The 14725-nt window shown below is 35.7% G+C and overlaps 1 protein-coding gene across 4 annotated transcripts in view; it reads right to left on the bottom strand.

Annotated features, from left to right (window-relative positions):
* Window positions 1-14725, bottom strand: part of WDR72 (WD repeat domain 72) — a 617996-nt gene that overhangs the window by 195460 nt on the left and 407811 nt on the right. For all 4 annotated transcript variants that reach the window (XM_023539510.2, XM_064295252.1, XM_064295254.1 and 1 more), the window contains 2 exons: window positions 8511-9328; window positions 5600-5688 (listed from right to left, as the gene is read on the bottom strand). In XM_023539510.2, the coding sequence (XP_023395278.2) occupies window positions 5600-5688; window positions 8511-9328 (907 nt within the window). The remainder of the gene's footprint in view (window positions 1-5599; window positions 5689-8510; window positions 9329-14725) is intronic.

The raw sequence follows: 14725 nt of genomic DNA on the forward strand, positions 1-14725 counted from the left end.
ATAAAAATAGCTCCTGAAATTCCACTCTGCCATGAATCTATCTATGGCATGGAAAATCAAATAACAGACTTCCTTTTTTGTAATTAATTAATTTATTGTGCTTTAAGTGAAAGTTTACAAATCAAGTCAGTCTCTCATACAAAAAGTTATACATACCTTGCTAAGTACTCCTAGCTGCTTTCCTCCTAATGAAACAGCACATCCCTCCTCTCCTGCCTGAATTCCCCGTTAACAGACTTCCTTTGATTTGTCCTTACCCAGTCATACCACTCTGATCAATAGGTATAAGACTAATGTTTTAATTTGTCTCATTTTGTTATGGAGTGTTTCTTCAAAGTCTGCCCTCTTGAACATCCTCTCTATTTGCCTTAATGCTCAGTGTGAAATTTTAAGAGCGAGCTAAGGCTTGGCCTATTTAAATTGATCCATAAAGTGTCCAGCAGTCCCCTACACTAAAAAGCACTTAATGGATGCCTTTTTGTTAATTGAAAATGTACATATTATCATCCAAGTGAAAAATCAATGAATTAAGGCTTTCTGATGGCTTTAGTATCAAGATGCCACATCTTAGCAGTGAGATTGCGAAGAACAGTACAAGCTGGCAGGAAAATTGTTACTACAAATGTGTATTTAAATTGACATATGCTTGAACTCCTGCTATCAACTACTTAAGTCAGCATTAGTCAATATTCTTTTCGTTGAATCACACAGATACAGATATATGCATATATGTGAGTGTATGTATATCTCACAGTAGTTGAGGAAAAGTTGATAGAAGGTATCAAATACAATGCAAATTAGGAACATGGAGAAATACATAAGATACTTCTGACCCACTTTTAATAGTATTTTTTTCCTGATGGAAACATACAAGAAAAGAGCATAAAACATGTAAATATGATAGAGCACTATAATTTTTAAGTTATTTTTTCCATTTCTTCATGAGCATAGCAGGTAAGAAAATTTCTTTTGATGGCTTCTTCTCTAATTTTGTTGACCTTGTGACTCAACCATCAAAGCTAAGTATTGGTCTCAACTGTAACTATTACTGGCATCATGGAGTATGAGATATAAATAGGAGATAGAAATGAGAGCCAACTTTTCCTGGGAAGGTCAGTGAGTTAAAGAATTAATTGTAACTTCAGGGAGAAAGGTAAAAAGAAAACATCCCAGGCTTTCCATTTCTGCTGACAGAAGTTCCTGTCAAGCCTTTAGAATGAGTACTAAAATAAACACTAAAACTAAAATAACACAGTGTTATTTTATCCCTCAGGCTTTGGCTTTATAAAATTAACACTATGAAGTAAATTCCTTCTTTCCCTTCAACCCCCATCTTCCTATTATTAAAAAAAAAGCCTTAACATTTAACTGAATTTTAAATGCTATAAATGTAACCCCAAACACCAGGGAGACTATTCAGTAATAATAGGAGTTGCTCAAGGCTCTTTGGTAAGGACACTCATAGGAAAAGTAGGGTCTCCTTGGCTCTGGTTAACAATCGTTTCTGTCTCTGTAGAAATACTTAGCCAAGTTTTTAAATTCCAATACCTTTCCCAGGTATTAAAAAAAGAAAAAAAAACCCGTTGCTGTCGAGTTGATTCTGACTCATAGCCACCCCATAGGAGAGAGTAGGACTGCCCCATAGAGTTTCCAAGGAGCACCTGGTAGATTTGAACTGCCGACCTTTTGGTTAGCAGCCATAGTTCTTAACCATTACACCATTGGGGTTTCCAAATATGAACAGACAAAAAACAATAAGTTTAGAGATTTTCATGAGTGTTGAAAAAACTGAAAATAAGGATAAGTAACCCTATTAAAACTACCTAACAAGAAAGCAAGGAGCCCTGGTGGGGCAAACAATTAAGTGCTTGGCTGCTAACTAAAAAGTTGGTTCTAGAAGCTCTGGAGGAGAAAAACCTGGTGATCTGCTCCTGTAAAATTTACAGCCTAGAAAACCCCATGGGGCAGTTCTATTCTGTCACAAGGGGTCGCTATGTGCCGGATTTGACTCAATGTTACCTAACAAGGAGAAGACAGGCAACCCAGACAGAGCCATATAGAAGGAACACTACTTATAAATATGAATACTGGCCTGATGTACTGGAAAGAGCAAGGGGGTTGAAATCAGATTAGGATTACAATCCTGCTCTACTACATAATAGCTCTGTGACTGTGAATGAGTCACCTAACTTCTCTAAGGGTAAAACAGAGATAGTTTCTCCTACTGTGCAGGTTTGTTTACGTATTAACTGAGATAATACATGTAAATCCATGATAGTAGGCATTCAGCAATTGGAAGCTATTTATAAACTCTTAGTTTAAAATATCTTAATTTTTTATAATTTTTTAATTTATTTACTGTGCTTTAGGTGAAAGTTTACAAATAAAGTCAGTCTCTCATACAAAAAGTTTATATATACCTTGCTATGCACCCCCAGCTGCTCTCCTGCTAATGAGACAGCACATTTCTCCCCTCCACCCTGTATTCCCTGTGCCCATTCAGCCAGCTCCTCTTCCTCTCTTTCTTCTCATCTCATCACCGGACAGAAGTTGCCCACATAGTCTCAAGTGTCCACTTGAGCCAAGAAACTCACTCATCACAGTATCATTGTCTTACAATCCAGTCCAATCCCTGTTTGTAGAGTTGGCTTCAGGAATGATTCCAATTTTGGGCTAACAAAAGGTCCAGGGACCATGACTGTCAGGGTCCCTCCAGTCCCAAGTCAGACCATTAAGCTTGGTCTTTTTAGGAGAATTTGAGATCTGCATCCCACTGTTCTCCTGCTCCATCAGGGATTCTCTGTTGTATTCCATGTCAGGGCAGTGATCAGTGGTAGCCATCTAGTTCTTTGGTCTCAGGCTGATGGAATCTCTGGTTTATGTGGCCCTTTCTGTCTCTTAGGCTCATCTTTACTATATGTATTTGGAGTTCTTCATTCTCCTTTGCACCAGGTGGGTTGAGATCAATTGATCCATCTTAAGATGGTCGCTTACTAGTGTTTAAGACCCCAGATGCCTCTCACCAAGGTGGGATGAAGAACACTCTCTTAATACTTCTTGTTATGCCAGTTGACCTAGATGTCCCCTGAAACCATGGTCCCCACACTCCTGTCCCTGCTATGCTGCCCTTTGAAGTGTTTGGTTGTATTCAGGAAACTTCTTTGCTTTTGGTTTAGTCCAGTTGTACTGACTTCCCCTGTGTTATGTTGCCCTTCCTTTCACCCAAAATAATTTTTTGTCTACTATCTAGTTAGTGAATATCACTCTCCCTCCCTCCCCACCCTAATAACCATATTTTCTTCTGTGTTTAAACTTTATCTAAAAGTAAAAAAAATTTTTTTTTCTTTATCTAGAGTTCTTATAATAGTGGTCTCACACAATATTTGTCCTTTTGGAACTGGCTAATTTCACTCAGCATGTCTTCCAGATTCCTCCATGTTATGAAATGTTTCGCAGACTCATTGTTGTTCTTAATCATTTTGTAGTATTCCATTGTGTGAATATACCATAATTTATTTATCCGTTCATCTGTCGATGGTCACCTTGGTTGCTTCCAACTTTTTGCTATTGTAAATAGTGCTGCAATGAACATGGGTGTGCATGTATCTGTTCGTGTGAAGGCTCTTATTTCTTTAGGCTATATTCCAAGGAGTAGAATTGCTGGATCATATGGTAGTTCTATTTCTAGCTTTTTAAGGAAGTGCCAAACTGATTTCCAAAGTGGTTGTACCATTTTACGTTCCCACCAGCAGTGTATAAGTATTCCAGTCTCTCCACAACCTCTCTAACACATATTATTTTGTGTTTTTTGGAAAATATCTCGAACTTTGAACAGCCCTGTGAGGTTGCTATTTTTACAGGCTGTTGTGTACCACTGTTCAGTCATCCCATTGTATAGGCCACATATTGCATAACTTTGGGGTAACACTCACATCAAGTCTAGGATTTTATTTCCATTTTACAAATGTAGTAAATAGAGGTTTTTAAAGAAGTAAAATCTTGCCCAGTGTTACCTAAGTAGTAACTGCAGAGCTGGACCTTGAATCTCAGCCATCTATCTCATCTATCTCCAAGGCCATTGCTGTAGTCACAGACAGAGAAGCTTAAGAAAATTCAATCAGTTACCTATTTTATATTTATTTGGAACCTACAATTATATGTCAATACTATACTTGTTCACATATCCCATTTAGACAACCCCATTAGATATGCAGATAGAATGGGAGGAAGGATTTAAATTGCCTTTTGACAGAATTTATTTATTCACTTGTCCATTGATTCAGAAAATATTTATTAAAGTTCTTCCAGGCACTGCTCTAGGAACTGGGGAAAGCAGTGGATAAAACTGTCATAAAACAAAACAAACCATTACAGACCTTACATTTTAGTAGCTGGAGGCAGATGACAAATGATGAAATGATAAACAGTATGCAGACAGTGATAAGGTTATGCTGGATAGAAAAACAGCAGATGGGATAGGAAGTGCTGGAGAGGAGGGAAAGCACCTTCATTTGAATGTGACATTTGAGGAAGACTTTAAGAATGTGGGAAAAGGGGACCAAGAGTAGGTTAAGCAATATGGATATCTGGGTAAAGAGCATTGCAGGCAGAGGCAACAGCAGGGAAAAGACTTTAAAATCTTTCTGCCATGTTTGGGTAGAGTGATAAATAGGGCAGTGTAGCTGTAATGAGTGAAGCAGGGTATGAATAGGAAGCCATGGTGTGTGACGGTCTAGAAAGAACAGCCAGATCATGAGGCCTTGTGAGGACTGTGGCTTTTATTCTGAGTAAAACTAAAGCCACTGGAGGCTTTAAGCAGAAGAGTGTGATTCTGACTTAGTTTTGAATAGATTGCTCTGGTTGCTTGGATGGGAATAGAGTGTAGGAACCAAGAAAGGTGTTAGGAGGCTATTGTGGTCATCCAGGCAAGAATGGTGGCTCACACCAGGGAGGTGGTCCTGTAGGTGGTGAAAATCACTCAGATTCTGGGATACATTCTGAAGGTAGACTATATAATTACTAAAAGATTAGATGAGGGGCATGAGAGAAAAAGTAAAAACTGACACCAAAGTCCTTGACCTGAGCAATTGCAAGATATAATTGCCAATTACTGAGACCATAAAGACTAGGAGGAGCAGGTTTGAAGGATGGATTTGGCATCAAAAGAAAATCTAAATACCAAATGTTTTAGTCAGAAGAATTCAAGAACCACCATATAACCTTCCGAAATAGCTCTAAAATTCTCTAATAATCAAGATATAAAGATCTTGATGTTATAAACTTCCCAATAAATCACAAATGGCCTCAATTTAATATCTAAATATTTCCTTTGCTGAAAAGTTTCTGACTTTGAGGCATTTCAAAGATCGTTTGACCAAATCATCACATTACATGTTTCACACATTATTTTAATAAAAACATTCATAAATATCTAAATATAGGTAGAATATAAACCTATAAGTATATGAATAGAGAATAAATCAAATAGTAAGCACTCATTCTAAAATGTGGAGTGAGATCCAGTTATAGAAAGACAAATTATTATATAGTTTACAAAAAAAAATTGGATTATATCTGTGCCTGTAACTTTCTTCCTTACCATTTCGTAAGTAACCAAAGCTTGAAATATTCAAAATATCGCTCCCAGGATTTTTCACCTTATTATGAACAGATTCCATTTTGAAGGAACTGTTAAAAAAAAAAAAAAGATTTGAAGGATATTATTACAGAAGTATGAAAAACACTTTGAGAAATTAAATCGAAGATTTGGGCGCATGACCACCTTAACAAATTTAAGAATTGAATGGATTCTTTTTAGCAATGTCTTCCACATTAACATCTTCTTTGAATCTTATTTCTCCACTTTGCTCCCACCTAAAACCTTAATCCCAATTGAATTGGGAACCTTAGTTTTCCAGAATTATTTTGTAAGATACTTGTACATGAGGAGGGCCTGCTACTTTACATGACTTCTTTCTAATGCAATAAACTTATAAACCCTAACACATTGTCAATCTGCCAAAAAATTCTCCTCAGGCACCATTAAGGCTAGTACAGTGACTCAATTATATGAACTTACAGATACTGTTGGGGATGTTCTCATAGGTAGACAGCTCTTACTTCAAATCCAGTTAAATTGTACACCCAGTTGTTAAGCCCACAAGAATTTTTCAACTTTCAAACCACAGTGAAATGTTAGTGAAATGACCAAATTTGTTGGAAGGATTCCCACTGCCATCAAGTCGATTGACTCATAGTGACCCTACAGGGTTTCCAAGGCTGTAAATTTCCATGGAAGCAAGCTGCCACACCCTTCTCCTACAGAGTTGTTGGTGGTTTTGAACCGCCGACCTTTCGGTTAGCTGTCAATCTTGTTAACCACTGTGCCACCAGAGCTCCTTTGGAAGGATTAGGTGTGACAAATCCAGTACAAATTATTTTGTTTTCTGGGAAAATGACATGTAAGCTCTGGCAGCAGATCAAACCTGGGGTGATGGAGTTAGAAAAGCAGTCTCTAATTCTAATATCTCTATTCTAGAATTTATTTGTTTTAATGAGGAATTTTATTAATATGGCAGCTCAGTGGGAGGAACGCTGATAACATTTAAGCCCCCTGAATGACACAAGGCATATTCTGGACTTCTTCTGTATAAGAAACAAATTCAGAATGACAACATCTGACAACAATAACTAAGTCCCTCATCTGCTCTGTGGGATCACAATTAGGGGAACAAATATAATTTGTTAGCAGTTCAAATTTTTAAGAAGTTAAAGAAGTCTTAGCAACCACCTATTCCAACCACCTCATTTTGTAAATGCCCAAAGAAGGATCAACAGTGCTAATGATTACCACTAAGCCACAGAGTGAATTTAATGATAAAACTAGGATTCAATCTCAGGTCTTCAGACCCCAGGCTAAAGTGTATTTTTTTCATCCATACTTTGGGTGCTATGTAATTTCCTTAGTGATACAAAAGTAAAAGCCTGCCTGGGGCGACTGTATCTGAAATTAAAAAAAAGAAATAAACAAACATCTAGATATTTAAAATAAACAAAAGAAAGGAAAATAGAAGAAAATTAAGTATATAAGCCACAGAAATTTGTCAGTCTCTGTTTTCTCATTATAAGGGTCAGCGAACAGATAATAGAAAGAGCACTATTGTGGAAGGAACATGACACTGAATCCTATATAGTCCATTTGGACTTCCCACCAGATTGTAGGTTTGCTGAGGGTAGGAACTCTTATCTGTTATACAATGCCTGGCACAAGTATTTGTTGAACTGAGATCTTATCAATGAAGAAAAATGTCAATAGCCATTTGCCACACTGTAAAGGGCAGTTCAAATAGTCTCTTCTGGCACTTTCATCTCAAACTGATCATTCTCTTAACTCTGACCATCATACTATTTATCCATACTACAAATGTCTTTTCTTGTTCCCTTACCTTTTCAGTGTTTTCTACTTGTTTTCATGTGCACAATCCTTATCATTTGAATGAATTCCTACCCCAAATCATAAACTTGTATTTCCTCTGTAGGCTAGCACTAAAGACATAGGAGAAATTTAGTAAGTACTTGGTGAATTGGATTCAATCCTGTAGCATAAACTATGAAAAACTGCATCAAATTTTAGCAATGGAAGAAGGTAAATACAATAACAGAGAAGAGGTAAGTAACTAGTTAGGCTCCAAAATTAGTTTGTTGCTCAACTCTGGGTCAGCCTATTAGGAGTTGAATAACCTTGGATTTGATACTTTTTATAAGCCTCAATATATTCTACTCAATAAGCAAAATGATGGTATCTATAAAAAAAATTTTTTTTTTATATTCTAGCTTTGCTGTGCATATTAGATGAATCATATATATAAAGGGCTTACACAGTGACTAGTAGATATGAAACATGCAAAAAATCATAGTGATTATGACTGCTAAACTGTAAAAAAAAAAAAAACTGTATTATCTGTAAATGAATTACTGGATGGCCTCTTCTATTTTAGTTACTCTAAAGTACAAAACAAATGGTACTATTAGAGGTCTGAATTTTTTCAAACTTTTCCTTTTCCCAAATGTATAAAATATACCATCACAGGCATTTACTTAAATGTTCTGTATTCCAATTTAATTCACAGAAAATACAATGGATTTCAAGTGTGTGTTTGTGTTTATGTGTGTGTGTGTGCGTGTAGAGAGAGAATCAGAAAGAGATTGATTCAGCCATTCAGCATCCAGTACTCTGACTTTCCTGGCACATACTATGACTATGATAGCAATGAATATTTGCTGAATGAATGAATTAAAAAAAAAAAAATTATTGCCCAATTATCCTCCAGTCCCTAAGAATTAAAAGGAAGATATTCTTAAATGCATTTTGAACTAAAGGAATTATTGCGTATTTACTCACCATTGGAAAGAAAGGCAGGCAGGCAGGCCAGGGAGTTAAATATAGAAAATAATGATACTTTTTTTAATGTTCCAAATAAGAAGAATCAAAACCTCTAGATATGTCTTACCTGTTGATTCCACAAGCCAGTTCTAAAGGCATGTTAACTAACTTATTAACTAAAAATAGTCTGTTCAATAAATAAACTGTAGTGTTTGACTCTTGAAAAGAATCACAGTTATTTTCTAGTCCTCCTGACATTCCAGCTTGGTTTGGAAGAGCAGCTATATATTTATTTGACAAGTCCAAAACTTTTCTGGAAAGTAAATTTCCTCTTGCATAGTCTTTCTTCATATCAGCATTGAATAAATCCCAGCCTGGCAGCATCAATGAGAAGTGATCTGCATTTGAAGCAAGTCCTAAAGAAATGGAACCCTGAAGCTTTAAAATATTGAGATGCTTAATGCAGAGATTATCTAATTCTTTATCCACTCCCCATGGCAAAAGGCAAGACAGGAGCAATTTAGCTGTGTCTATCATAAGGTTGGTATCAACTTTCCTTGATGGCTTAGGGTGCATCTTTTTGGAGCTCTTCATTTTCTTATGTCTTTTAATGCCATCATTTTCTGCTGAGAATTTCACGGTATTATCTTCTTGGACTGAGCTTTCACTAACAGGCTTGGCTTGTGCCTTCCCTGATAGAGGACCACAAGCCATTTTATTTCTTTTCAGCGCCAATGTCTTTTTCTCAGCTGTGCTTTTGGCTCTTCTCAGGACCTCACTACCATAGAACGAACCGGAAGAGTCAACATCACTGGCTGGAGTAGGCAGCAAAAGTTCGACAAGGTTTTCCAGATCAAATAGAAGAACATGAAAGTCAATATTACTCCATTTTGTCTTCACAGAAAAGACACTAAAAGGCCCTGAGAAAGACTTGGCATCAGCAACCTAAGGGGAATTAAAAAATATACATGTGTCAAAATTCTTTTTTAAGTTATTGTCTTAGAATTTCTATGACATTAAAGTGGCATAAAAGGAAGTATTAAGTAGCAGAAAATATAAGGCAAGTTACTTCAAATTTTTTATCTTATCTTTAAAATTTTCCTTCTAAATTAAACATTCTGTAGTCTAACATTAGAAAACTTTCTTCTTCCTGAAACACCTTTGTATTATTCCTCTAAAATACATGAGTTAGGCTTCTGAAGATAGATGGCATCAGATTAACATCCCTTGATATAAACTCTCACATATTTCTATTATTAAAACTCTTAAGACATAGAAAAAGGAGAAGGTAGGCTTGAAATTAAAGAGAACAACAGAACACCTGCAAGGACTGCGACAGTATTTTAACAGGGATGGTCTCTGCATATTCGCATATAGTTTTAAATAACTGGAAGCAACCTAAATGCTAATCAGCATCAGATTGCTTTAAAAAAAAAAAAAAAAAAAAGAGCTCATCTAGTGGACTTGGATTTGTTTCCTCTCTGCCTAAAATGATTTTGCTCTAAATATTGGCAAGATGGGCTCCCCCACTTCTATTATGTTCCTGCTCATTCATGGGGCCTTCTTTAGGTACCCTACTCCTTCACCTCAACCCATTACTATCTTCTTCCTGGCCTTTTTTATTTCTTCCTTATATGGGTACATTAAATGAAACATTTATTTGTTTACTGTATGTTTTCACCACTAGCATTCAAGCTCAACTTTGGCAGGAATATTTGAGTGTTTTGTACATTGCTCTACACCAAATGCCTATAAAATGATGCTCCTATACAGAATTAATGAAAACCAATCCAGTTGCCATCAAGTTGATTCCAGCTCATAGCAACTCCATGTACTGCACAGTAGAATTGCACTTATAGGGTTTACAAGGCTGTGACCTTTTGGAAGCAGATTGCAAGGCCTTTCTTTTGAAGTGCCTGTGGGTTAGCAATAGAGCTCTTAGCTGTTCATGCCATCCAGGAACTCCAAAAGCATTATGAGGTGCTCAATAAATATTTGTTGAAAGAATGATTGGTATATTTAAACAATGGAAGATTATTTGAATACTTAAAATTTTTCATTGGAAGGAAAAAAAGCTCTATTAAATAGAAAAAATAATCTTTTTGTAAAACTATGTGTGTGTGAATATATACATATTTTTCAACACACACACACACACACACTTTTATATATATGTAAAAGGTCACAAAGGACACACACCAAAATATTACAGTCAATTGGAAAGAGGGAATTGAAACGATCTTTATTTACACATTATGGGATTTTTGGGAGGGGCACAGCTCTAAAATTTTTTGCAGTGATAATATATTTTATTGACACTCATTAAAAAGAAGAAAGTTTAAAAAAACAAACCATTAAAAATTTTGAAAGGTAAACCATAAAATGGAGAATAAAATGTGGAAAACACAGTTTTCCACCAATAAAATAGTACAAGGGTTAATGTAATTATTAAATAAATACTTTTTGCAAATCAATAATAAAAAAGTATCATTCAGATTGAAAAATGGACAAAGAGCATGAATAGCAATTCACAAATAATAATATTCAAATTAAAATATGAAAAATGTTTATCATTCCCAGTAATCAAAGTAAAATTAATATAACACCATTACATATTAATTGAGCAAAGAAAGTTTTTTAAGTTTTCTTACTGTGTAATGTTTAATACTTACACAATAATATAAATAGAAACCATATATTTAGGCTCTTTGGAATTATCTATGTATACAATGGAAATATATGCACATAAAAAAAAATACGCACCAAGAAACATGGAAAAAACTATATAGCAACATTATTTATAATTACCCCAAACTAGAAACAACTTAAATGTCCATCAACAATAAAATAAAGAAACGGCAATATATCCACACAACAGAATATGTAACAGTAAAAATGAAAAACTATAACAACATGCCACAATATCTATGAATCTAACATAATGTTGATAAAAGAAGCCAGACAAAAATAATTAATTCTGTATGACTTAATTTATGTCAATTTCAAAAACAGCAGAAAACAATACAGATGGAGATGCATGTATAGAAAATAGACTATTGTTGTGTGCTGTTGAGTTGATTTCAACTCATAGCAGCCCCATGTGACAGAGCAGAAGTGCCCCACATGGTTTCCTAGGCTGTAATCTCTACAGGGGGAGCTCACCAGGACTGTTCTTCAACAGAGTCGCTGGTGGGTCTGAATCACCAGCCTTTCAGATATCAGCTAAGCACTTAATCACTGTGCCACCAGGGTTCCCTAATAAAACTGTAAGGATAGTCATTACATTTGGAAGACAAAAGGATGTAATTTCTGGGGAGTTAGTGTACTTTATTTTTTGATCTGTGTGGTGGTTAGAAAGTATTTGCTTTGTGACAATTCAGTGAGTTGTACATTTTTGTTCAGTGTACTTTTCCATTATATATTTCAAAATTATAAATGGAATGTATAATGAATATTAGCAAAGTGCCCCATCCAGGTTAAAGAGTAGAACTCACTGCTATTCCATACTCCCACTTACTGTCAGAAGTGACCAATACCCTGAATTTCATTTTCATGATTTCTTTGCTTTCATTGAATGACTTAACCTTGAATATGTGTATTCCTAATTAACCTATTTGATATTATTGCACTGCTCATAAGTTTTCTTAATTTGCCTTTATTTAAACTGATTATTACACTTATGAGGTTCACACTGGTTAATGCTTCTTTCATTTTCACTACTATAAAGTGTTCCACTGTATGAAAACTACAGTTTATTTATCCATTGCTTTTAAAAGGATATATATATATATTATTTTCAGGATTATTTCAAAAAAAAAAAAAAACTACAGTGAATATTCTTCTATAAAGATTTATGGTGCACATATACAAAAGTTTCTGGAGTGAAATTGATAATTCATAGAATACAAACATCTTCAACTCTACTAGATAATTTCAAATTGTTTTCCCATCTGGTTGTAATAATCCCACTGGAATTGTACAAAGAGTTCCCATTACCTCATTAACACAGGGTTTCTCATTTTTGTCTATATACCAAGCAAACAAATCTGTTGTCATTGAGTCAATTCTGACTCATAGCGAACCTATAGGACAGAGAACTGCCCCACAGGGTTTCCAAGAAGTGGCTGGTGGATTTGAACTGCCGACATTTTGGTTAGCGGCCGAGCTCTTAACCACTGTGCCACCAGTGCTCCTTTTGCCTATAAAAAAAAACCCAGTGCCGTCAAGTCCATTCCGACTCATAGCGACCCTATATGGCAGAGTAGAACTGCCCCATAGAGTTTCCAAGGAGCATCTGGCGGATTCAAATTGCCAGCCCTTTGGTTAGCAGCCGTGGCGCTTAACCGCTATGCCACCAGGGTTTCCCTTTTGCCTACAAAAAAAAGAATATTCTTTCTTTTTTTTTTTTTTTTGAGGGGGACATAAATTAGCATCCTTTGTAGTTTTCCTTAGTTACTAATGAGATTAAAATCATTGCAATATTTTATTGGTCTTTCATATTTTTCTATAAAATGCCTACTTATGGATTTTATTAACTTTCTATTTGATTGTTCTTATTGATTTTTATGAGTTATATATTTATTCCAGAAGTAATCTTTTGTCAGTTTATGTGATCCAAATACTTTATCCTTATTTGTGCTAGTCTTCTCACTATTTTTAACAATGTTCTCTGATGAACATAAGTTTGTGTTTTAATACTGTCAGATTTTGGAAACACTTAAAGTTCCCTTTTAAAAAAAAAGAAAACTTTCTCTACCCAGAGGAAATAAAAATGTTTACCTATGTTCTTCCAAAATCTTAAAGTTTTGTACAACTATTTTAAAGCTTTAACACTTTTTTTTTTCTTTTTTGTATTTGGTTTAGGATAAGGACTTTATCATGTTTTTCAACTTTGATTTTCAATTGTTCCAATGTAATTTGTGAATTTGCTCTTTCCTCAATGATTTCTGTTACCTGGGGCATTATTCAATTTATCTAATACTGTACAATAGTTTCACAAAACAATTTAACATCTGACTGGGCAAGTTCCCCACCTGACCTTCCTAAGGCTTTTACTATTCCATGGGTCATTGTTGTTAAGTGCCATCAAGTCACTTTAACTCACAGCGACCCTATGTACAACAAAGAAACACTGCCTGGTCCTGTGCCATCTTCACAATCATTGCTATGTTTGAGCCCACTGTTGCACCCACTGTATCAGCCTACCTCATCACGGGTCTTACTCTTCTTTGCTGACCTGCTACCTTACCAAGCATGAGGTCCTTCTCCAAGGCTGGTCCCTCCTTATAACATGTCCAAAGTACTTGAGACCAAGTCTCAACATCCTCTCTTCTAAGAGCACTCTGGCTGCACTTTTTCTAAGACAGATTTCTTCCTTATTTTGGCAGTTCATGACATATTCATTATTCTTCATGAAAACCATAATTCGAATGCGTCATTTCTTCTTTGGTCTTTCTTACTCACTGTGCAGCTTTTGCATGCATATGAGGCAAATGAAACTATCATGGCTTGGGTCCAAAAACCAAAAAAAAAAAAAACCTGCTGCCATCCATTCCAACTCATAACAACCCTATAGGACAGAGTAGAACTGTCCCATAAGATTTCCAAGGAGTGCCTCGTGGACTCAAATTGCTGACCTTTTAGTTAGTAGCCGTAGCTGTTAACTACTATACCATCAGGGTTTCCATGGCTAGAGTCAGGCACACTTTAGTCCTCAAAGTGACATCTTTGCTTTTGAACGCTTTCAAGAGGTCTTTTGCAGTAGATTTGTCCAATGTAATACGTCACTTGATTTCTTGACTGTGGCTTCCATGGGAGTCGATTGTGGATCCAAGTAAAATGAAATAATTGACAACTTCAATATTTTCTCCATCTATCGTGACGTTGATTATTGGTCTAGTTGTAAGGATTCTTGTTTGCTTTACATTGATGTGTAATCCATACTGAAGGCTGTAATCTTTGGTCTTCATCAGTAAAGTCTTCAAGCCCCCTTGGCTTTCAGCAAGCAAGGTTGTGTCATCTGCATATCACAGGTTGTTAATGCATCTGCCTCCAATCCTGATGTCATATTCTTCTTCATATACTCCAGCTTCTCAGATTATTTGTCAAGCATACAGACTGAATAAATATGGTGAAAGCATACAACCTTAACACATACCTTTCCTGATTTTAAACCACACAGTTCCCCTTGTCCTTTCGAACAACTGCCTTTTGGTCTATGTACAGGTTACGTATAAGCACAATTAAGTGTTCTGGAATTCCCACCCTTCACAATGTTGTCCATAATTTGTTATAATCCACATGGTCGAATGCTTAGCACAGTCAATAAAACATAGGTAAACA

The sequence above is a fragment of the Loxodonta africana genome, chromosome 12, assembly GCF_030014295.1.
Source record: "Loxodonta africana isolate mLoxAfr1 chromosome 12, mLoxAfr1.hap2, whole genome shotgun sequence".
Taxonomy (NCBI): domain Eukaryota; kingdom Metazoa; phylum Chordata; class Mammalia; order Proboscidea; family Elephantidae; genus Loxodonta; species Loxodonta africana.